The following is a 24,535-nucleotide window of genomic DNA, read 5'->3' as shown; positions in this document are numbered from 1 at the left end:
ATGTCGTGCAGAATAGGTCTCAGGGAAATGTAGTACAATCTTAAACAGTATATTGTTCAATAGGCCCGGGAAATGAATGACAAGTTCATCCACTACTCCTGGCCTATACTTCTCCATACTAATTTTTGATCGTTTATCTCTTATCTCCAACATCACCCTTGAAAAATAATTCTCGATTACTTTTTCGAAGCGACGTAAGTAACTTCCATACGGTTTTGAGAAAATTAATTCAGAAGAATCACAACCTGTCTTCTAAAACTGTTTTAAAATAAATCACCTTTGTAACTTTTTTCGCCGTGTACATTGCTTAAATTTTGCATACAATGAGCTCGCGTTAAAAAAAAATAGGGACTTCCTATTACTTCCCACAGAAATTGTATGACAAAATGATAAGCCGGTTTATTTAGTTAGGGTAAAAGCACCGGTTTTGGCCAGCCTAAGAGAAAATGTCAATAAAAATTATCTGGGAAGCCGTATTCATACTACAAATATGTCAAATGCAAGCTTTCAATCCATATTATGCATGTAAAATATCTAACCTGAGCTAAAACCATGTTTTCGCTTTGAAAATGTTGTTGGTCAATATAGGCCACCAGAATCAGTTTCGGCCAGTGATTAAACTTCGGTTCCTAAAGTGGCCAATCACATTGATTTTTTATGAGAGTGGTCAATTTAGGAGTACCCTGGCCAAATTAGGTGTATGGGAGTTGAGTGGTTAAGTCACATTGTCTCTCCATACAGCGGCGCGGCGAAAGTAGTGGTTAGGTTGCGAAAGTTGATAAACTTACTTTCGTCGTTTTGTAAATCCGGAAATTTAACGTTCTAAAAGTGAAAAATCGAGCTGGTGCAGAGTGAAACGTCTGCGAAACACATAGAATCGATAAAGCAAGTTTGTATACTTTTTTGACTTGAGTTTGTTTGAATAAGTTTTCGAGAAATTATTATCCTGTGCACCTTTTTTTTTGCATGTTCGGGTTTAAACTTTTAAGTCATTCTAATGCTAATAGTGGTAAGAAGCTTGATATGCTCTTTTCATGTCGCGATGTGTGAACCTGTACAATTACTTCAGCTTTCTGATACCTAATGATAGAGGTTTATTATAATGAATCAAAGTGCAAAATGGCATAAGTTTTCTCACAAATATAAAAGAAAATTGTGTCCAGTTCTGGCGGAAATTGTATATCTCCATTCATGCAATCATTATATTGAAAAAGACAAAGCGTTTTCTATCATCGCTCATTTACTACAACGAATCACGCAAGACCGGCGCAAGCATCTTTTTACTAGTGAAGAACAAAGAACACAGCAAAAGAAATCACCCCTTTCGCACGCTGCTTCTTCGAACCACAATTAATTATCCGTGATAACTACGCACCAACCACCATCTGCAGAACATTGTCTTTCCCATTTCTCTTTTCTACTGCCATATCTCACACCCTCGCTGATTGCCATTCCAGATTATCGCACCACAATGACGATATTAATAAGTAGGAAACGACCGCTCGCCGTGATGACCCTGGCTGCGATCCTATTAGTGTGCGTAGTCACGCTCGCAGCCGCCCAGTCATCATCCCAATTGACCTGCCCGGGAAAAACGACCTGCCGGGAATGCATCCAGACGAGCAACTGCCGCTGGTGCACTCAGGCCAATTTCACTAAGCCACGATGCCACGGGCACGATATCGGTTACTGCCCGGAGGAGTACACGGTTGACCCGAGCAACGAAGCGATCACCCTGATCGCCAGGGAACTGAGCAAACCGACCAAAGTGGGTGGAGGAGGAGCCGGTGGAGGTTATGAAGCGGAGATGTCCGGCAGTTCGCACTGGTCATCGTCCTCTTCGTCGCACTCCAGTTCGTCGTCTTCGTCATCCTCGTCCGGACACATGAGCGCCAGCGGGCACAACATTGTCCAGATTTATCCCCAGAGAGTTCAGCTGAAGTTAAGATTGAGTAAGTTCTTCGTCTGCAATCCAATTCATTGAAAAGGCAAAGCTACTATGGATATATATTTACCCAGCTGTGCTTCAAAAGCAATGCCCGAAATTTTACAACGCACGATTATTCCGTTGAATCTAACCTCCGATCTCCCATTTCAGACGAAGTCTACCGATTGGGCGTCAAGTACTCGCAAGCCGAAGACTACCCCGTGGATCTGTACTACCTCATGGACTTGTCCAAATCCATGGAGGACGACAAGGAAAAGCTTTCCTCCCTTGGTGCCCAGCTGGCCGAGGAGATGCAGAAGATCACGTCCAACTTCCGGCTCGGGTTCGGCTCGTTTGTCGACAAGGTCCTGATGCCGTACGTTTCAACCGTACCGAAGAAGTAAGTATCGTCGACCTCCCCTTCCCCTTTGTTCGGATTTAATTCTACTTTCAGCATCCGTAGTCAATCATACTCGGTCAGAAAGGGTTCCGGGATTGATCTTGGTTTTAATCAAATTCTTATAATTTTTCCTACTCCTTGAAACTTTAAACGGGAAAACGCAGATTGGAGCATCCGTGCGATGGTTGTGAAGCCCCGTACGGCTACAAGAACCACATGTCGCTGAGCGTCGACACGAGTCGGTTTTCCGTAAGTCTTGCTTTGGCGAATGTTGTCTTTGGCGATCGCTATTTATACCGTTAATGGATGGTAGTTTGGTCTACGACTCTCTTACGTTATAGTTCTTTCGTTGTTTGGGGACATTTTTTCAATGTAGAAATCATACACTCAAGGCCATTTGTGCATCCAGTAGAACATTATTGCTATCTCGTTGTAGGTTGGATGGTAATTGTTGTATGTTTCTGTATTTGTTGGGTTTATATTTCACTTTTTGGGGATTAGTTGTACGTCATTTCTTTTCTGTTAGATTTATTTCCGCATCAAAAAATCTTTGGTACCTGTTTATTTCAATAGCTCATTTCCATTAGATTCGTGCAGTCCAAAAAATCATCGAGAACAACATTTTCATCCGATTGAACCTAAATTTTCATGTTTCTTTTCAAAAATAGCAATTCTAATGATTGGGGTTGGTCTGAAAGGAATAAAAACATGAGCAAATTTAATTTCCACTGGTTTTCAGTTCAATGACGATCTTAGAATAATTGAATGCTTTCAATGTTTAGTAATGTGTTTGTGTTGAATTAAGTACTGTGTTGTGTACCGTTGATCATGTTGATAATCGTTACCTGTTTAGTGCATGTTAAATGTTAGTTTTATGTTCAGTAATGGTTTCAAATATGCAGGGATATGGTGCTATTTGTTGTTACTTATTTGATGAAAGCAGTCACTATTTTAATGCAAGTCCTTAGAAAATCTCTGTATTGAATGGAAGGTCTCTTAAGTTAAGTTTTTTTAGCAAAATAGTCTCTGAAATTCTTTTTCAGATTCCTCCATGGAATTGTCCTCTGATATTTCGGTAAGCAAAATTGCTCAAAGTAATTCATTATCTCATATACAGTCAGGTCTCCTATTGGACGCCGCCACCCATTTCACGCCTACCGCAATTTCTTAGCTATTGCTCTATCTATTCTGATCAGTGAATCAATTGTCACCCAACACGCAGCAACAAAGACATTGTCACCTCCCATTCTTGTTGCAACAATATTATTCCGCAACATCAGTTTATCATCACTTGAACAGAATATGACAAAGATCGATCACCACGAGTGCAGCAATTTTCTGGGCTTCGCATTGCAATTTTCGAAAACTTTCTCCGTGTTGGTAAACATTGACACATTATCAAACAGCATCCATAAAACAAATTTGGTTTTGTGTTTAAAATAACTGATTAATCGCGAGTTGAAAAAGTTGCAACAATTGCAACAGAGCACAGTGAATCAAATTGTCATCAAAATAGACGAAAAACAAGCAACAAAGTTGCAAAATTGTCATGACAATCACAGAGCACAATCGAATCACAAATGTGCTCTGTGATTGTCATGACAATTTTGCTTTCGATTGTGTCCTTATCCGTAACAGTTGTGACAAACGGTTGTGAGCGAGCTTGCTTTGTTGCTTGTTTTTCGTCTATTTTGATGACAATTTGATTCACTGATTCTGATGCAATTTGTCAAGAAATCATAGGAGTGAAATGAAGAAATTCTGCCGAAATTCCAGCAATTCACTCAGGGGTTCGTATAGAAATTTCTTATCGTTTCATCTATGGATGCTTACAGGAGTTCCTCTCGTAGTTATACGCGGGTTCCTTCAATAAGTTTGAATTGTATAGTTTAGAAAATTAGCTCAGAGGTTCTCCTACCCCTAGAGTTTATTTAGATAATCATTCTATCAGTTTTCCTGTTGTTCTTCCGGGATTTCTACAGTAATTCTTCCGAAAATACCCACAAACGTTTATTCTGATTTTGTTTTCATCGTTTTTCCATCGATTCCTTGTGTACAACAGTAATCCGTCTAGAATTTCTTTCGGGGATTTTTTAATAAATTCGTCCGAAGTTTTCATGAAGTATCTCAAGAGGTTCCTCTAGGAATTTCCCCAGTTCTCTAAGAATTCTCGCAAAACTTTCATCAAGAAAATACTGCTAATGATATGCAGTTTAGTTTCCGTTTCCATTACTTTTTTCTAATATTTTTCAAAGAGTTCAACCATGGATTTTTTTTTCTTCAGAAATGCTTCTTTTTTCAAATTCCTTTATCAATTTTACAGAAATCTGTTAAGCAATACCCTTTCGTTTTCTTTAAATGTCTTTAAAAATCTTAAGAAAATTTGTAGAAGATTCCAACAGACGGAGCTTGGGAGTAGCTTACGGGTACACGACGTTAGGCATACGAATGTTAGGCATATAAGTACGGTAGCATAATTTTCAAAATGAAAAATGGAATCATTTTAGCGATAGACTAACTTTTGATTGGTGTAAAGGGCATCATGAGGCAAAGTATTGCGTGCAAAATGGAAGCTTTACACTTAGTTTACATTCGAGAAGGTTCGTTCATGGTAAGAAGCTTGAATTTTTCGATTTCCTGGTACGACACAGTATCGTCACTGAAACATGGCTTCAGCAAAAACATGCGTTCTTCCACCCGAATTGGTTGGTATATTTCCACCAACGCTGAAAGAGGAGGAGGTATTCTGATAGCGGTTCGTAAGGACATTAGGTATTCAGACTCAGCACCTCAACCAAGGTCATCGAATGTGTCGACATCTCGATTAGCACGACTAGCGGGAATATACACATTATCGGAGCCTATTTCCCCGGTGCAAATAGACGGCCCAACTGGACACGATTTCGTCGTGTCATATCCATCCTCACAAGAAGAGGCGAGCCGTTTTTTGTAGTAGGTGATCTGAACGCCCGTCACCGCCATTGGAATTGCTCGAAGGCTAACAAGGCAGGATTACTACTGTGCCAAGAAGCTGCCAGTCGAAACTTATGCATTCATTTCCCCGACTCCTTCACGTTTCACCCTACCGGCCGCGATCGTCCATCCACGGACCTGACTCTCTCGAACAACTTGCTGGATATAACAAAGCCCGTCAGTTTAAACGAACTGTCTTCAGATCATCGCCCGATAACATTCAGCATAAAACTCTTAGCTCCAACTGTACGAGTAACACAAAAAATCCGCTGCCATGCTCGTGCGGACTGGCCTCGTCTCGGTCGTGAGGTCAACGCTAAGCTGAATCTACTAGATCCAACTGTAGTAACTCTCAATGACGAAGCTGATATTGACGCTGTTATAGTGCTCCTGACAACGACCATACTTGACGCTGAAGCTGCTGCCGCTGCGGTCTCTGTAGTCCAGCAACGAACATATCAAACTGCAACAATTCCTGAAAGTACTCGTAAATTGATCGCATTACGTAATAAACGGCGGTGCCAGTGGTACCGGAAAAAAATCCCATTTACCGAGACATAGTTTCGACCCTTAATCGCTGAGTTCTTGAAGAGTGCGATCAAGCCAATTACAAAAAAAATCTAGCAAACGCTGAGCACACTGAACGATGATCGTGACACTCTCACCAAAGCTCTGCGTAAATCCATCAAATACAGTCTACACCACTGTGCCAAGGAGACACCATCATCGCCTCGTCAGCAGAGAAAGCGCAGCTACTGGCCATGAGCTTTGCACAAGCACACTTCAACCAAATGGCTAACGATCCCAACGATCCTGAAACCGGCGTAGCGGTCAACGATTCAATCAACTGCATCGACCAGACTCAATTGATTGGCACTCACCCATGGCTGATCCACCCAAAGGAAGTTGCCCAGACAATTCGAAAACGGAAATACAAAAAAATCTCCAGGTCATCATCCGGAACTGATCAAGAAGCTACCTTTAAAGGCCATTGCAATGCATTGTTTTTATTGCCGAAATATTTCCTGTTTGCCTTTGAATCGGGTATTTTCCATCCAGTTGGAAACATGCCGTTGTGATTGGTATCCCGAAGCCAAACAAGGATTCTATGATTGCGTCTAACTATAGACCAATTAGGCTTTTGCCTACCTGAACTTCTAGAACGCATAATCCTTAAGCGTCCACTGCGCGGTATACCATTTCGCGACAGGGTGGCCACCGAACCGGGAAAAACGGGAAAAGCGGGAAAAAGACGGGAATTTGAATCCATCGGGAAAAAGACGGGAAAAACCGGGAATTTGAGATGGTCACCGAGAAAACAGGTTTCGTTTACAACAAACATCTTCAAGCTCTAAATTTGCAAACCACCAAAAATAAGTTGTAAAAAGTTGAAATGATTGCATTGACATATTGCCACTGAACATCTGTAATCTTGGATAAATAACATTCAAGCATCAATGATTTAATTACTTGTAGCAACAATCTACTTTGCTACGTAAAAGTTTTTAGTAAAATATTTGTTGGCAATGCATCGAAATATTTTATGATTTTTTTTGTTTTACTATCAGGGCATGATTTTTTCTCTAACTTATCTTGCAGAAGGATTAAGCAAACAATCATATTCCATTCATAACTTTCTGAAGTTAAGTTACTGAATAAAAAATCCATAAAATTCAATCCGAAAGTTCTTGAAAACAATGCTTTATTGGTGAAAGCTTCTAATGTTTCATTAGTTATCTAATCGACTAAAAATTGAATAAGTAATGAGATACATGCTTCAACATAAAAGGCTTTATTTCATCATCAGCTTAAACTTATTTGCTTTAGTGAACTCTTCATTATTATTTCGAAGAAAAAAAATCAAAAGAAGAAAAATTAAAATACTTCTAAATTGGGTAATAAGATAAGATGCATATAAATGAAAATCGAATGGCGTTTGTATGTCATGAGTTGACTTGGAAACGGACGGTCGATCCGTATAATTCTTTCACTTTTTTTTCCTTCGACGTGTTCGTGTGGAACAATATTTTTGAAAATCCTCCGGGGAAGTTGAGAAAACGGGAAATGCAAATCAGACACTTGGGCCTTCTGGGCAATAAAACGTTTGACGGGACAGCTAGTTGTTGATAAATATGGGCTTGGTCATCTCTGTCGAAGTTAATCAAAAGTACCAAGAGTAGAAAGCTATTGTCAGAATTGAGGGGGTTACAAATTTTACGGGATCTAAAAAAACAAGCCAATATTCTACCAATAATATTATATTTCTCTTTGACGGAAAAACCAACTAAAATACCGTTGAAATGCTTGAAGTAGATGTTTTTTTTTTATATTTTCATTTGAAAACCGACCTTTGGGCCCCTTAATTAAAAACCGGGAAAACTTTGAAAATTTTACCGGGAAAAAAGCGGGAATTTCATAATGGATATTTGGTGGCCACCCTGCGGTTGGTACCATTTGGTGGCATGTCATTTCGCGGTTTGTACCAAGATGTTTCATATATCTTAACAGCCCAATTAGAATGATTTGTGTTGGAAAGAAGGGTAAATCACCCGAAAAGTTCTAAAGCAGATCTGTCCAACTTTTTTGGTTCTTATTCGACAAGTAGTTGTGAATTTATGACAAAAGGCTGAAAGACAAAAGGGCGAAAGAACGGAAGGTCGAGAGACAAAAGGTCGGACGGACAAAGGGTCGAAGAACAAAAAATAAGGGGCAAAAGGTCGAAAATATTTTTTCAAAGGAAAAATTTCACACCACGAAAATCATTTCCGACCTTTTGTCCTTTCGATGTTTTGTCTTTCGTCCTTAACCCTCTAATACCCAAATTTTTATTTTCGATTTAAGTATTATTTTTCGTTATCTAAATTCGTTCTAAACACGTTTTGGGCAATTATTTATTTTTATTTGCAAATTTTTAAATTTTGGTTTTTGATTTTTATAATTTTTATTTTTGAACATCCCTAGCTTTTTTCATTTTTTCTTGAAGCGTTTTCTAGTTGTTGATTTTTGGCAATAATAAAAATTTAAATTTTTACGGTGCTTTTAAAAACATTAATTTTTTAATTTTTTTTCGGAGCGTGTTTTATTTTCCGTGTAACTAACAGAAAAACAGGTTTGGAATTATATTAATACCACCAGGCTCTTCTTTTGTGATAGGTTGGTCGTAGAAAAATGTAAAAGGTACGATTTTTTATATTACACGTTAAATGAACCCTATGCATTTGTAGGTTATGTAAGAATGCAATTTTTCAAATAATTTTTAAAAATACAAAAAAGTTTCAAAAGTCATAAAAAACTTTTCTTATATGCGTGTTATGAGTCAAGGTATAAGCCAAAAATAAAATCATTTTGATTTCCGAGCTACGAAAAAATACACAAAATTCCAAAGTGTACCCCGTCTAAAGGCGGGGTTGGGTATTAGAGGGTTAAACCGTAGATGGTACGTTCGCAAAATCAATCTGACACCAGCAAGTTTTACATCAATTGAAAACTTGAGATAATTACATCTGACCAATTTATTTACAAATATTCGAATTTATATCAAACTTCAGCGTAAAATGTTTGCTGAGAAAGCAAAGGAAGTGTTCTCACAATACTGAGATAGCTCTGAGTGGAATTGTACTCCAAGAACATAACCTGGAAACTACAGTTGAAGATGGTATTACCAATCATGTTGTCTGTTTGATGAAAGTCATGCACAATATTTCCCGAGAAATGTAACACATACAAGTGTAGCTCACTCACGAAAACTAATTACACTTTGATTGATCGTCTCAACAATAACCGATAATTTAGGAAAATGAGAGGAGCTGCATATTAGAATGACAAAAATGATCAAATTGACTGCTAGCATATCTGGCGACATCTTTGTTATGACATTTTCTAACGTGGGAAATATTCATTTTTGACATCCGCCCTCTGGAACGGTTTGTGTATGCATATTGCAGTTTTTTTTTTATTATGACCTGTAACATCTCAAGGACCCCCACTCACCTTCTTCAGCGTTATGTAATTTGACAATAGGTTCCAAATATTTTACGATCAAAAGTTATTTTATGCCAAACGTCAATTATGCCTATCGTCTGTTATGCCCAATGGGGTATACTCGTGGCTCATCATCTTCAGTGTACAATTTCGAGAATTCAAAACATTACAGAGTCAATAACGGTACCGGTCCCGTCCTTAAGGTCATCGGGGAAGGAAAGGAATGTTAGTTTGGCATCCATTATTATTAAAGACCGATTATACCTCTGCATCTTCATGGTTGTCACGGGAAGGAGTTTTTGTTAGTGGGAAGGATTCAGAAGCTACGAAATATGGATTCACCTAATCAAACCTGAAGGCAAGACCGTTGCAAAAGTCTGTACTAAACAACCTCCTAGTGCTTAGCCCACATGCATCCCTTGATTGTCTGAAATATTATAAGAGCTTAAGTATAAATTTCTGAACTCGTTTTTTAAAATCATACAGCATTATAAACATTGTTTTACAATCATAAAACTGTTTATCGAAGAGCGTGCCTATTTAAATGGGAATTTCATTTTTATTATCACTGCGACGGTATATCGACATTTTCAGATAATCATAGTCCGTGTTTTTTTTCTTGCAATACACAATAATCTCCATCAAAAGGTTTTTTTTATCTTTTTCGAGTCTTGATCGTAAATTATATGAACCTTTTGACAAAAGTGTTCATTTCCAGGAATGTCTAATAATCTAAGTTCAATGTTCAACTGTTCAACAGTTTTTTTCTAAAATTTTGGATTTGACAGACATTCACGGAGAAAAAAAATTACCGTAACTTTGAGTTTACCAAAAATTAAGTATATCGATTATTCCTTTAACCCAAAATCTCTTGGTATTCTCTTTCATTCCCACGAATGTTGTGAAAAATAGAGAAAGAGCTGCATCTACCCAATGGTATACTGTGGCCCGCTAAGCCAAATTTAGGTAAATGGAACTTTTCTTGTGTTTGGGTTTATAGAACTTTATTTTGTGTAAAATCATCCTTTGAGTATATTTTTTAATGGAAAACCTTGGACATTTAGAAAAATTGAGTAATTGGGCTCAACTACGGAATTGCGTTGAAACAACCCAAAATAAAGTTGAATCGCGTCCGTCTCCGTGTTGTTGTTTTCAAGCGTGGAAAATGTCAGCAAAATAGCCGTGCATGAGTAATATTTTTCGGAAACAAAGCATTTTAGGATTTCAAAAAAATGTGGTTGAATTTATCCACACTCACTCAGGAAAATCAGCTATCCAAATTTAAAGAAAAGACTTTATGGAAATCTAAAATCCAGTTCGCTGGACTTCAGAATGTAAACAACAATAGGCCAATTTAAAGTTCGAAAATCCAATCTCCCATGTCTTCCTTACCATCCTCACCAAAAAAGTGTTCTGTGAAATTTTAAGCTTTTTTTATTTAAAGGTGGCCCAAATACAATGTAGATTTATATGGAAATTACTATGTAGAAATTTTACAAAGTGTTCCACACACGTTAGTACTGTGATGTAAGTTGAAACTTTTTTTCCAATTGTTAAAACTCAATCTTCAAAATTTAATGAATGATGTTGATGAAGAAACAAATTCCTTTTGAGCTTATTTTGTTTGGTATTTTTGTAGATGTTTGCAGGCCTACAATCCCATGTAAAGTGAAATAATAGCAAACAAACGCATGAATGTATTTTCTCCTATCCGTCGGATTGAACTGCTCACTTCAGCAATTTTTTTTATTGTGGTTTGAAGAATGAGTTTTCACTATGAGATGACAAGTTTGTACTTACATTCCCGTTAGTTCGGAACATTTTTCAAAATTTCTCCACAGTAATTTCGTTATAAACCTACATTGTCTTTGGGTCACCTAGACAGCTGAAAATTTCACAGACCACTTTTTTTATGGTACGCTGATCATAAGTACTGTGCAAAAGGATAGGACAAGAAACGGTCAAGGAATGATTCCTCTACCGAAATTACTTGAGCTGTACGCTGCTGAGAAGTAAAGCTGATTTCATAACGTGCCGCTCAATTATTCCGCTAGTAAAAGTGACACTTCGCTCATACTGGAACGGCTGTCAAAATTACTTTGGTAAAAAAGAGAAATTTTACTTGAGCGCTTTATGCCTCAGGTGCATACTACGCATAAGGGTGGTATAGAAGAGTGATTCCAAGCAACAGCACCAAAATTTGGTAAATTTTTTAATTCATTTTTTTTCTATTGAGCTGAAACTTTGCACTCCAGTTCCATCTAAATTGTCATTTTCCGATATCAAATCTTCAAGTTGAGTCACGACTAACTTTTCAAAAGGGTGTATGTGAAAATGGTTCAAAAATATTCAAAAAGCTGCACAGCAAAAACGGTTCGTTCGATTGTTAGACAACTAAAGAAACAAAGTTAGACAACACTCCACTGCACTGTGACGTCACGCATCAATTTTGACAGGTACTGGTCCTGTTGTTTACAGTTTGGACTTAGTACTTTTTTCGAATCATTCTTAATTTCGTGAAAGTTTGCTGCGAGGAGAGGTCAAATCCACTGCAGATACCCACGGATCGTATTATTCTATCTTCCTACCGTGGAAAATCGTCACCATCAGCATGCTGGTGATAGAAATGCGAAGATGAAAAAATGATGGAAAAAACGACTAAGTCCGAAACGTAAACAACAGGACCAACAGCTGTCAAATAAGTGAGGTTAGGCTCGTCATATGCAGCGCTCTACTAAATAAAGATTCCAAAAAAAAATACAAACAGTAAAAAAATTTTTTTTTGCATTAAAAAACATCATTTTTGTCACAAAAACTCAAATATCTCAAAACCCTATCGGAATACCAACGTAATTTTTTGAGGGAAAACGGTCCATTATATTAGCTATCTACCATAAAAATTTGGTGATGGTAAACCAATAAACAAAAAAGTTATGACATTTCAAACATGTCACAATTTTCACATTTAGTAGGAAAAAAAATTTTTTTTTCGGTGTTAATTATTACGGGAACCACAGTTTGTTGCTGATTTTATTGTTAAGGGCCTTGCGTGAACAAGTCGTTTTCATGTATTCATTAGTATAATGTATATTATATGTATAAATATTATGTATATGTATAAATATTATATGTATATGTATATATGTATAAATTAAAATGAATTAACAGATTACACGAAAATAAATTTTTTTTTTACCAGGATATTTTTTTTTTAGAGTATGATCGATGAGTTTCTAAATGTTATATATAAACTTTAAAAGTTTTGGATTTGGGTATGCGTTATGAGATCATGAAAATATTTTATTAATACTTATTTATTTATTTATTGTTATTAAATTTTTTTACAATATCGAACACTTTTGCATCATTATCAGTACAGTTCGAGTATAGTTTTGCTTTAATTTTATTTTCTGACAATGGAATGAAACAGTGAAATTTTTGGGTTCCTTGGATCGTTTTCGCGTTATTATATTGCTCGCTGAGCTCTGATGCCGTTAATTCAGTAGTACTAAAACAAAATGATAATTTTGTTAAATCTTCTTCTTTTCTGCGATTCGCCCAATCAAATAGTTCTTTTGCAGTTTTAATTGGATGCTCACGTTCTTTGGCTAAACTTGCTCTTGTGGCCATGCGCTTTATGGTTCCTCCAATAGCATCACAAGGACCTTTGCCATGTGACGTAGCAAAGAAATGCCATTCTGCATCAATTCCGTACTTTGATTTAAATTGACATAGGCTCGAAAAATTCTTACGGTTTTTGTACTGCGATGCTGCTCCATCAGACATGAAATATATCTTTCTGATTTCTTTATCCTTATCAACGCGTAAAAAGTTAATCATTTTGGCAATGAACAAATTTACAGATACTGAGTCGTGTCTTAAATCTTCGGAAATTACAATAAAACTAAAATGTTCAATTTGCGTACTTCCATTGAAATAAATAACGAATGGATGAATTGTAGCTTGTTGTACGTTCCAGTGATGGGACTGCACTTCATCTTGCAATACAAAGCTATAGTTTTCAGAAAAATCACAAATGACTAAAAATTCACCATCTTGTAATGTATTTTTCGTATTTTTTAAAAAGCGGGATTGCTCTGTTTTAATAAAGTCGTGACGAATTAAACTTTCCAATTTCAAGCAAAAAAATGACACAAACTTATCTACAGGTTTTACAATAGTTTCTAGGTCACACCTATCCGTGGTCACCCATTGCTCAAATGATAACTGATCAATATAATTTTCTTCAAACTCAGCGAATAAAGTATTTTCCAATGATGAAGAATCTGGACAATCCGAACAAGATCGTAGATAGCAATTTGATGTTGTATTTTCACACAAAAGACTACCAGTTAACATTTTAATATCCTTTGATAAATTTATTCTTTCCAAACTATGTAAGATTAGGTTAATATTTTCGTGTGTTGTGCTTAGCTTAGCTTAGCTTAGCTTAGACTGACTACACATATCAATGGTTGCTATTCCGTGATTGACCGAAGTCAGTGAAAATGCACAAAGAATCAACTAGAAGATCGGCTGGGATTGGCCATAATCTTCTTCAGTGTGCATAATTCAGTGCCTCTATTTATACATGGTCAATAACGGCGCCGGCCACGTCCTTGCAGTCAGGTGGGATTGGGGGATGGAATGTTAGTGTGCAACCTTTGCTATTTGAAGACCGTGTTTGCCTCTGCATCTCCACAAAGGTTACTGGGAGGGATGTTTGTTAATGGGGAGGATCGTTGGGTCACAGGATTCGCTTTGATAAGCGATTAGACCATGATAAATAAATATTGGTGAGATATAAACATGCTTATATGTAAATATAATATTTTCATTTGATATGAACAATACCTATGTAGAGAAAAATTATGCCGACACTTGACGTGACGAACCTTTCAAAGTTTGTTGAATAAAGTGAACCTTTCGCAAGTCTGCACTCGTAGTGTTGAACCATTCAAAGTTTTTTTAATTACAAAAATAAAGATAAGGAGAAAAAGGTGTTTTGAAAAAAAAAATTAGACATAGGGAAAGTGTACCAGTTATGGCCATAGTGGTTCCCTATTTAGCCATATGCAAAATTTGGATAACTTTTACATTTTTAATCTTTTTGAATGTTTTAAGGTCAAGATTTATCCTTAATTTTACTGCTAAAACACAAAAGATTTTTCAAAATGTAAAAGCATACAAGATATCACGTATGGCGAAATAGGGAACCACTATGGCCATAACTGGTACACCTACCCTACATAATTTATGAATCAGAGTTTATGTCGACACTCACAGTGACGAACCTTTCAAAGTTTTTTGAAAAATCATATTTACGTCTCACCGTTGTAACGATTAAAGGTGCAGTCATACGTGTTTTATAGATTAGAAATAGTAGCATGAAACGAGCTCACCAATTAAACCGTAATCCTTGAGCAGCAACAATCCACTTTCAGCTTTACTCGTTTGCTCGGCTATATAAAACCACTCAGAGAAAATAGGCGCGTCACCCGAGAGGGAAAACAACTGACGACTGTTCGGGCTTTCTTGACGCACTGCCCAGGAGCAAGCGTCAACGTTGAAAGATCAAAAAGAACTAATCGAACGCGGCACTTTTTCACTTTACTCGACCGATGCGCGACATGTTTGATCCTGCCCTCATCGCCGGCCCCCGCAGGAGCAAGCGTCAAGGTCGAAGGATCAAACACAACTCTAGGTTAATATTTTCGTGTGTTGTGCACACACAAACATTATGTGTTCCTGAATTGGATAGAAGCTTGCATTGCCTTGGACGAAGGCTTGCAAATGAGGAAAAACCTACCTTAATATTTTCGTTAATTTCCTTGAAGCGTGTATACGCTTCTTTCAAAGTAGTCATCATTAATCGTTTTTGGATTGCTTGACGCTTTCCATCTTTTTTTTACAGATACATAATCTTTTTGGCCAGGCATAGCTCTACTTACTTCATCGTCTTCAAAATATTGAATTATTTTTTCTTTTGTCTCATCTGTTAATGAAGTACTCGACCTAGCATTTTTGGTTGCAAGACAGTTATTTTAGAATTGTTTTGCCTCTTTTGCTGTATTTCTATTGGTTTTGAACTCATCAATGGCGTCTTGAATAGACCACGAGCTTGGCAGCATCGACAAAATCAATAATTTTTCTTTCCTTGTCGTGGCTAGATTCGAGAACCTTTCCTTCATATTCATAATTACCTCATCGTAGTCTGTATTTTCCACATCCTCAGGTCCTAATTTGAAGAGGTTTCTTCGTACAGCTTCGTTGATTTCACGGTATTTTTTCTCGGGATAATTGACGTAACCCATCTTCGTCCATTTAATCGGAGTCACTTTTATTCCAGCTATCCCTTCGTTGAAGCGTTCGATGTTGACCTTCTGGATGCACTCATCTTCTGATTGATTTGTTGAAACAGATGTCGCTGATGGTACTGTGGCAAGACTATCTGCACTTGGTACTTCTGGTAACTCCTCAGTTGTTGTCGGTGCATCTAGTAATTCCTCAGTTGTTGTTGTTTTCGAACTTCCTGCAACCTGATCCACCGATGATGTACAGATTGCCCGTTTGTCAACGTTTAAACGGCAGGACGTACAAATGCGTAAATTTGTATTCAATGTAGACATTGGAGCATAACCAGCCGCTTTCAGTTTATCTATGGTGCTTTCGGTGAGATTTCGTAGCTCTTTCGAACACTTTTTTTCTGCAAACGGCCTGCAACAGTTGAGAAAGCGACTACTCATGTTGCTCGTTAGATTTTAATAAACAAAATCACTTTTAAGTTTTTACTGACTAGTTTGGTGTCGTTTGCTTGACTGAAGAAAAATTTTACAATTAAATCTTTTATAACCATAGTGGTAGTATATTTTTAGCTTTTTCGTGAGTATGTTCATGGTATGTACCTATCATGTTTTTGATGTTGTTGAAGTTACTCGCTTTCTCCCAAATATGATTAACAAAGTCTATTCTCTACCAAGGCGGGTCTATACCCAGGTGTAATCAGATTTTAACTTTGTGGAGAAAACCAGCGCCGAGAAAACCGACCTAGATCACCTGGGTATAGACCCGCCTTGTTCTCTACGAGGTAAACTTTTTGCAGGTAAATTAGTCGTATACCTGTATAGAAAACTTTTTTTGTAGCTTTTGTCTTCAATATTAGATTTCTTATAGGTTTCTTTTATCAAAAGGTTTCAACACTATTGAGAGAATTTTTCTTCAGTTACGTACAATAAAAAATATGACACTATCAAGACTTTAGATCACAACACTGGATCGCGTCTAATAGATGCTATAATAGTTATGAATAATTAAATAAAATATCATGAAAACAACTTGTTAACCTCATGTGGTACCCTTAACAAAAAAATTCAGCAACAAACTGCGGTCCTAAAAAAAATTAACAACGAAAAAAAAAAATTTCACTAGGTGTCAAATTTGTGAAATATTTGAAATGTCATAACTTTTTTGTTTATTGGCTTACCATCACCAAATTTTTATGGTAGATAGCTAATATAATGGACCGTTTTCCCTCAAAAAATTACGTTGGTATTCCGATAGGGTTTTGAGATATTTGAGTTTTTGTGACAAAAATGATGTTTTTTAATGCAAAAAAAAAAAAAAATTTTACTGTGTGTATTTTTTTTGGAATTTTTATTTAGTTGTCTAACTTTGTTTCTTTAGTTGTCTAACAATCGAACGAACCGTTTTTGCTGTGCAGCTTTTTGAATATTTTTGAACCATTTTCACATACACCCTTTTGAAAAGTTAGTCGTGACTCAACTTGAAGATTTGATATCGGAAAATGACGATTTAGATGGAACTGAAAAACTGTGCAAAGTTTCAGATATTTTTGAAATGGTCGATCAGAATCGACTTGCATGCCTCCGTAGAATCCCTCAGAAGATATAACACGGGTAAAAATGCGGCACTCGAAATAAGGAGAATGAGTCATGATTTCGGGAGGAAAGTGTGTTTTCATGTTATGAAATTACACCATGACCAAAAGTCATGAAATCATGAAGCATTTTACCGTAACGCCGGCTGTACGTTATGTTTTCAACTTAAAGCGAAGAAAAATGTCAGCTGGAATCCTCAAATCATGAGGCATGTATGCTGAAACCATGAATAAAATTCATGGAAACATAAGCACTATTCATGTATTTAGATGGCTGTCATTTATGATTCCGATTTTGGTGCTAAAAAGTGGAAAGTTGAGTCATGAAATCATGAAGCAGGATCCCTGAAACATGAACTCATTTCATGAAAACGGAACATTATACGTCAATTTAGATCCCAGTTTATATTTGCTATTGGTAAACAAATGAAATGAAAATTAAAATCGTTGCGACTTTTGTGCCGGTAGTTTCGTAATAAACCGCGAACACATTCCACAATTGTCAACCAAACGAGTGCCATAGCAGGAACGCGAACATTCGGTGGTTAGGTTTGTACGCAAAATATTGTTTCTAACATTAGTTGATTTGACAAATGGTCTCTGGGCTCACAAAATGCTGGTGGATTGCATGAGTCATGGAACACTCCTTAACAACACTGTGGATGTAGAAAGTGAACTCGAACATCCGGCTGCCGAAGGCTTTTTGTGAGCTGCTCTGCTATAGGACATAGGGAAGGCATCACATCCGAACAGTTAAAATCGCCGCCGAGTTTGTGAAGCGAAATCTTCGCTCAAAGTCAAACATTGCCCGGTTCTGCAAAATCAGGATGAAGGCTTGTAAGTATATTTTGAAACATCTAACAGCTCCGGCAGATTGATTGTGTCGTGACACAAAGTGGGAACTTACGGAAATCTCGCCAAGAATGTGGTCGATACGATGGTAAGGTTCCGAAGAGCAGTGTCTTCAATTTAAATTTTTTCAAAAACAAAACTTTGCTTTATAATTTCATTAGAAAAAATAACCGATCGCCATGAGACGCGTTGACTAAGATGAAGAAAGTGACAGTTAGATTTGTGTAACGCCCTGAGTATACAAATTCTTGCCTAATACTCACGATTTCATGACTTTTAGTCATGATATCATGAAACATAAAATTTTATGAATTCATGACTTTTTGTTCATGAATCCGGCAACCGATTTTTTTCCGTGAAGAGATTGGATTATCATACTTTTTTTTGAACCGCCCTAATCGACAAGTTAAGGAATGGAAGCCGATTTCTTCACATGAACCCACACACCAGGTTTACCCGTAGGGTTCAACGTGGGTCAACAATGTGAATTTAAGGTTTAGTAGTGGTGAAGAAATCAATTATAAAACATCAAAGTTTCCAAACCGTGTATAATTGTTAGACACCTTAAACCATTTCTGTAAAATCCGTTGCAACCGTAAAGCTATTAAGAAAATCCGTATATTTTGATTTGCGGCGAGTATGATTGAATCCGTGATCAGTCTTCGACAAAAAACATTTGTAAAAAAAAAACAAAAAAAATCCACGAACGATAATCAAAATTAATCACACCCATGTTCCTGATGTTCTTCTGCACACACAGTCTCCGCGAACCATGTCCCCAATGTGCAGCTCCCTACGGCTACCACAATCTCATGCCCCTCAGTGTGGACACCCATCGGTTTACAGTAAGTTGCGTGTTACGGATAAAGCCCTCAGTCCCCCCTTTCTTCCTTCCTGCCCTTCCTTCTTAATCATGATTAATCAGTCCTTGCGACTGGCCACCCTGCGAAGCTGGCAAAGATCTGCGTAACGGATCCGTTGGTTCCAGCTTGGAGGCCAACAGCGTCGTTCGTCCCTTTTTACTGATTCTGAACTACCTTCATACATTGTTATACTTCAGCATACACAGCTTAGACCCACCCCTAGCAAAAAACCCTGGCAATGAGCTGCGTAACACTTCGTCACCCCCCCCTACAAACTGAGCGTTCATATCTAATTAAGATGGCTTTACCAATCCTTCCTGTACGAATCGGAAGACCCCCCACTAAACGATGTCACATGTCACACATAGAAGTAACCAAGAATTCGAACTCAACATCGATCGGATCACATTGAGGCTCCCGGGATTTGAAGCGAATCCTCAGGCCACGTGTGATGCGAAATCATTTCCTTTGAAGATCTGGCAACACTGCCCGGATCGGCACTTCCAAACGCTTATCATTTTGCACACTGTAGTCACCTTAGTCACAATCGGGAAAGCTTACTGAAACAAGAAAAACTGCGGAAAACGTGAATCATCAGATATATCTACATAAATTTGCACCACATCGAATACATCATCAGTTTGCACGCTTTTGTTAGTACTAGCATAGGCCAGGAGAAGTGGATGAACTTGTCATTCATTTTTCTGTCAAATCTCATACAAAATCTACTTTTTCTTTGACAGAAATTCACTCTAGGTGAACCACTTCCCCTGGCCTATTAATCATAAGATAAACTAATAATTGTGTGAGTTGAGCTGACTGTTATCGCTAGACCGCAGACCATTTGCGTCATAATTAACCGTTATTTTCTAGATTTTTTTTTTTGCAAAGAACTATCCATAAGCATGATAATTTATTGATGCTTTCAGGTTGTTTTATGTGTTTTGAATTATAATTTCGATAATAATTCATTTGTTTTTCGAGCACTTCGTTTTACGCCCCTTTTTAGAAAATGATGCGAATTGAGCATCCCCAGGAATGAACATTTCAACCGAGAAGTTCATTTTTAGGGATGCTCAATTGGCATAACTTGTATGCGAGTAAACTAAAATGAACGAATATAATATTTGCTTCTGTCCTGATAGGGTGATCATTAAAAAATTAAGTAACGCAAAATTTGCCACTTTGGTAATGGTTATTACGCAACTGTTTTGAGTTGCGTAATGAATAATTACACAACAATTTTCAACATTCTCTAAATAATTGTTAAACTACTATTTTATTGATCAGACCTAAACTACCAGACTGCTTAATGGATTCAACATTAATAGAATTGCCGTCTCGATTCACATGATAGATCACTGAAATTTTGTATATACGATTTTGCATTACGCTTTACTACTTTGATTGTGTCTGCATGCCATACTAACAGCCTAAGTACAGGGGCTTAGAATTTCGATCGCATTACGAAACATTGGGCATTGGGTTATGGACCCAGCCCGAACTATCCCGACTCCATTCGACTGATGCGTTACTATTCAAAATCACAGGAAGAGGTCGAGAGGGCGGCAGTTTCCGGTAATTTGGACGCTCCGGAGGGTGGCTTCGATGCGATCATGCAAGCCGTGGTCTGCCGTGAGCAGATCGGTTGGCGCGAGATGGCCCGTCGTCTGTTGGTGTTCTCGACCGATGCCGGATTCCACTACGCTGGTGATGGAAAGCTTGGAGGCGTGATTACGCCAAACGATGGCGAATGCCACCTGGACAAAACTGGACGGTACACCCACTCAACGATTCACGACTATCCGAGCATTTCGCAGATCAACCTGAAGGTGAAGCAGAACGCGATTAACGTGATCTTCGCTGTAACGCAGAATGAGCTGTCGGTATACGAGCGACTGTCGAAATTGGTAGAGGGTTCCTCGGCGGCCATGTTGTCCAACGATTCGTCCAATATCGTGTCGCTGGTTCGCGATGAGTACAATGTAGGTTACGTTTAAAGAATTATTAGGTTTGAGTTTGAGATACTGATCTTGCTGTGTTTTTAGAAAATATCTTCGTCCGTGGAAATGAAAGACAATCGAACGGATAGCCTCATCGACGTCAAGTATTATTCGCGTTGCAAGGGCGATGGTCCGTTGGTACAAACGAGCAAGTGTGACGGTCTTAAGGTTGGAGATATTGTCAACTTTGAGGCTCACATAACCCTGTTGAAGTGTCCAGAAAACCCCCGAGATTGGAATCAGATTCTGCAGATCTACCCGATTGGTATCAACGAGAGTTTAACGGTCGACATTGAGATGCTCTGTAGTTGTCCGTGCGAACTCCCGGGAAATCCAGACTACAAGGAATACGCCGAAGAGTGCAGTGGAGTGGGAACGTATAAATGCGGAATCTGTGACTGTGACGAGTTCCACCATGGGCACAAGTGCGAATGTTCGGCTACGGATATTCACACCGAGTCTGGCTTTGCCGAGAACTGTCGACAGACGAATACGTCGATCGAGTGTAGCGGACGGGGACAGTGCGTCTGCGGAGTGTGCGACTGTGATAAACGGGTGAACCCTGAGGAGATAATCTCGGGTACGTTCTGTGAGTGCGATAACTTCTCATGCGATCGTAACAATGGCTTGTTGTGCTCTGGACCGAAGCAAGGCGTCTGCTCCTGCGGAGAGTGCGTCTGTGCCGAAGGCTGGACGGGTGCAGCTTGCGATTGCAAGGCCACGAACGAAAGCTGTATTCCTCCGTCCGGTGGAGAGATCTGTTCCGGTCACGGAACATGCGAGTGCGGAAGCTGCAGGTGAGTAATCTTTGTTGATCTCTGTTGCTGAATCCAAGTCAATGCTCTTCTTTATCGATCGCAGATGCAAGATAACTGAGGAGGGACGTTACTCTGGCCGTTTCTGTGAGAAATGCCCGACCTGTTCGGGACGTTGTAATGAGTTCAAGCACTGTGTACAGTGTCAGATGTACAAGACAGGTCCTCTTGCTGACCCGGATGACTGTGCGACCAACTGCACTTTGTTCGTACCGACTGGGGTAAAGAAGGTTGAGATCGATGAAGAGAAGGACGACAACAAGTGTACCTTCTTTGACGAGGATGATTGTCGATACGAATTCTCTTACAACGATAGTGGAGAGAAAATCGTGGTGAAGGCCCAGGAAGAACGGGAATGCCCACCTAAAGTTTTCATGCTGGGTATTGTGTTGGCAGTTATTGCGGCCGTTGTACTGATCGGCTTGGCAGTCCTTCTGTTGTGGAAACTGTTAACCACAATTCACGATCGACGAGAGTTCGCCCGCTTCGAAAAGGAACGAATGATGGCTAAGTGGGACACGGTAAGCTCTGCTCTAAAGATTTTCAGGTAAATGATATCAACACTTCCATTTCTTCCACAGGGTGAGAATCCAATCTACAAACAAGCGACAACTACTTTCAAAAATCCAACGTACGCCGGCAAGTAAACGGAAGCCATGTTGGAAAAGCGCCTACAAAAGTTTAGCCAACAAATTTGGTCAAGAAATTCAAACCCCGTTTTCCGAACATTTTGCAGAAGAAGCGTGATTTTGTCGGACGATACTAGTCTGTAACTTTCTCTTTGGAAAGCCCTATCTTTCAATGAAATCAGCATTTGATTGAGCCAACAAAATCACCCGAATCAGTCATTTGTCCTTCTGCAAGACTCTTGGAAAAGGATATCTTTTTGGACGACATGGAAATTAATCAAAAAAATTGCTATTCGATTTGTCAAGCTGACGATGGCGATTCGCCTCAAAGCAAATATGATGAAAAGCCTTACAAAAAGTGTAATTTGTAAAACCGCCTTTTGCCGAAGTAGAATATAGAAAACAAATCATAAAGACTAATGACAAATCCTAGGTACGTAAAAAAAACGATATAACTGTTTGAAAGTTGTCACCGAAGTTCATAGTAACGCATCTGCAAACAATACTGAAGTGTACTTATTTAACGCGCAAATTTGCCTAAACAAGTGAAAACATTTTAAACCAAGCCAAAATTTTACAAAGCAATAATTACGACGATTGACCCGAATATTGGAAAAAGAGTTGCTGGAAGGAGCGAGTTATTACGCATGGATCGACATGTGCTGCCATTTTTAATTTAGTGATCGAACGGCGACTCCAGACGAATCCATCTCCAGCTTGCGAGGTGTGGAGTTCAGGTTGGGTTTGCTTCCCGTCAAGTGACGACAGATTCCTTTGCTGTGCCAAGGGAGCGAGAAATTGTTTTAACGAGAATTTTTTAATATATACGTTTTTATAGATAATTTTTTAAAACCAGATTTGTATTAACAAAAGTGTCAAATTTTTAGAAGTAAAATAACGCACACAGAACGAGCGTAACACACAGGTTTATTTATAGTTTTATATTGCGTGTTTGTGAAGATCCATTTTTACTTAACATTATTCATCAAAAAAAAACGATCATTTGGTTCTGTACGCTAGTTCAAATTTCATGTACATAATTTATTTTCTTTGTCGAATGCAAAACAAGATTTCATATATTGGTAAATCACCGAATCAAACGTATTAACAAGTCGATCTACAAAAAGGTTAATATTTAATGAAGTGAAAATTGTATGGTAGACGATACCGATAGGTATCGAATAAATGTATTGAAATAGAGCTAACTCTAACAGTAGGATGAGATTGGTGATTGGTTTTTACTTAAAAGTGAGATATCACAACGACCAAAGGCCCTATGATCCATCCCTATCGGGATTTTTAAAGATTGGAATCGGAAAAAATGCAAAACTTTGTTTTGGGTGTAACTTGTTATCGCGTGGGTAAAAATTAATGACATTTTGGGTAATACTAGTCTCGAGTGCAAAATTTTATCGCGATCTGTTAAGTAGTTTTCAAGATGCATTCGAAACAAGAAGAGCTACGCCAGACGCGCAGATAGATTTCCAAAATGTTTGGAATCCACCATTCCATCCTGTCTCGCGTTGTGAAAATGTTCCAGGAGACGGAGACCATTGAGCGGCGCGCTGGAAGCGTCCGAATACCGAAAACGGATTACCGATAAGGAATATTTCCATATATATTTATTCGATTTTTCATGTAAGGGCGTTTCTAGGCTTATCATAAGGATGCTTTAAGACAGGCCTGTCCAACGTACGGCCCGCGAAGAGTTTCAAGCTCCTTCTTATATCTGACCCTTTTGTAGCACAAGCATTTCAAGGTTAATTATAACAACTATAGATTCTTCAATTTTAAGCTATTTATTTTAAAGATTTTTTACCAAAGTTTTTTTTTTTTGATTTCAAATGTACTTGCTTTCCTATGTAAAACATCTTAATTTTCGAAAAATAGCCAACATTTTTGAGGAAAGAATCTAGTCAATAACTCAAGAAATCTAGTCAATAACTTTTTACACCAATAAATGAACAAAACTAAATTTATATCAAGTTCAAACAAATGCTGTGGACAAAAAAATAAGGCCAAACACAATCTCGCTGAATTATCAGGTGGATTGTCGCAAACTCCTGAGCATGAATTTATATAGAAGAACGATTATATTAAATATGAAGCAGATCTTAAGGCAGATTAATGAATTATAAAATTTAATACCGGGTTCTCACCTAAATTTAAGGTGAAAATGAATCGAAGCCAAACCT

The 24,535-nt window shown here is 38.1% G+C and overlaps 1 protein-coding gene across 4 annotated transcripts in view; it reads left to right on the top strand.

The window, feature by feature from the left end:
- The window catches only part of LOC5576370 (integrin beta-PS), an 88,194-nt gene extending 64,632 nt beyond the window's left edge, over nt 1-23,562 (top strand). For 2 of the 4 annotated variants that reach the window (XM_021839733.1, XM_021839743.1), the window contains 7 exons: nt 1,458-1,952; nt 2,099-2,327; nt 18,791-18,875; nt 20,444-20,878; nt 20,942-21,693; nt 21,758-22,232; nt 22,293-23,562. In XM_021839733.1, coding sequence (XP_021695425.1) covers nt 1,458-1,952; nt 2,099-2,327; nt 18,791-18,875; nt 20,444-20,878; nt 20,942-21,693; nt 21,758-22,232; nt 22,293-22,358 — 2,537 coding nt within the window. In that variant the 3' untranslated portion in view covers nt 22,359-23,562. Of the gene's footprint in view, nt 1-1,457; nt 1,953-2,098; nt 2,328-2,491; nt 2,577-18,790; nt 18,876-20,443; nt 20,879-20,941; nt 21,694-21,757; nt 22,233-22,292 lie in introns of all 4 variants that reach the window. The other 2 variants (XM_021839723.1, XM_021839737.1) reach the window with 1 other exon arrangement.
- Nucleotides 23,563-24,535: the final 973 nt, after the last annotated feature.

This window comes from Aedes aegypti, chromosome 1 (genome assembly GCF_002204515.2).
Source record: "Aedes aegypti strain LVP_AGWG chromosome 1, AaegL5.0 Primary Assembly, whole genome shotgun sequence".
Classification (NCBI taxonomy): Eukaryota; Metazoa; Arthropoda; class Insecta; order Diptera; family Culicidae; genus Aedes; species Aedes aegypti.
The sequence above is the reverse complement of the archived record's forward strand: the minus strand, read 5'-3'. Positions and strand labels throughout refer to the sequence as shown.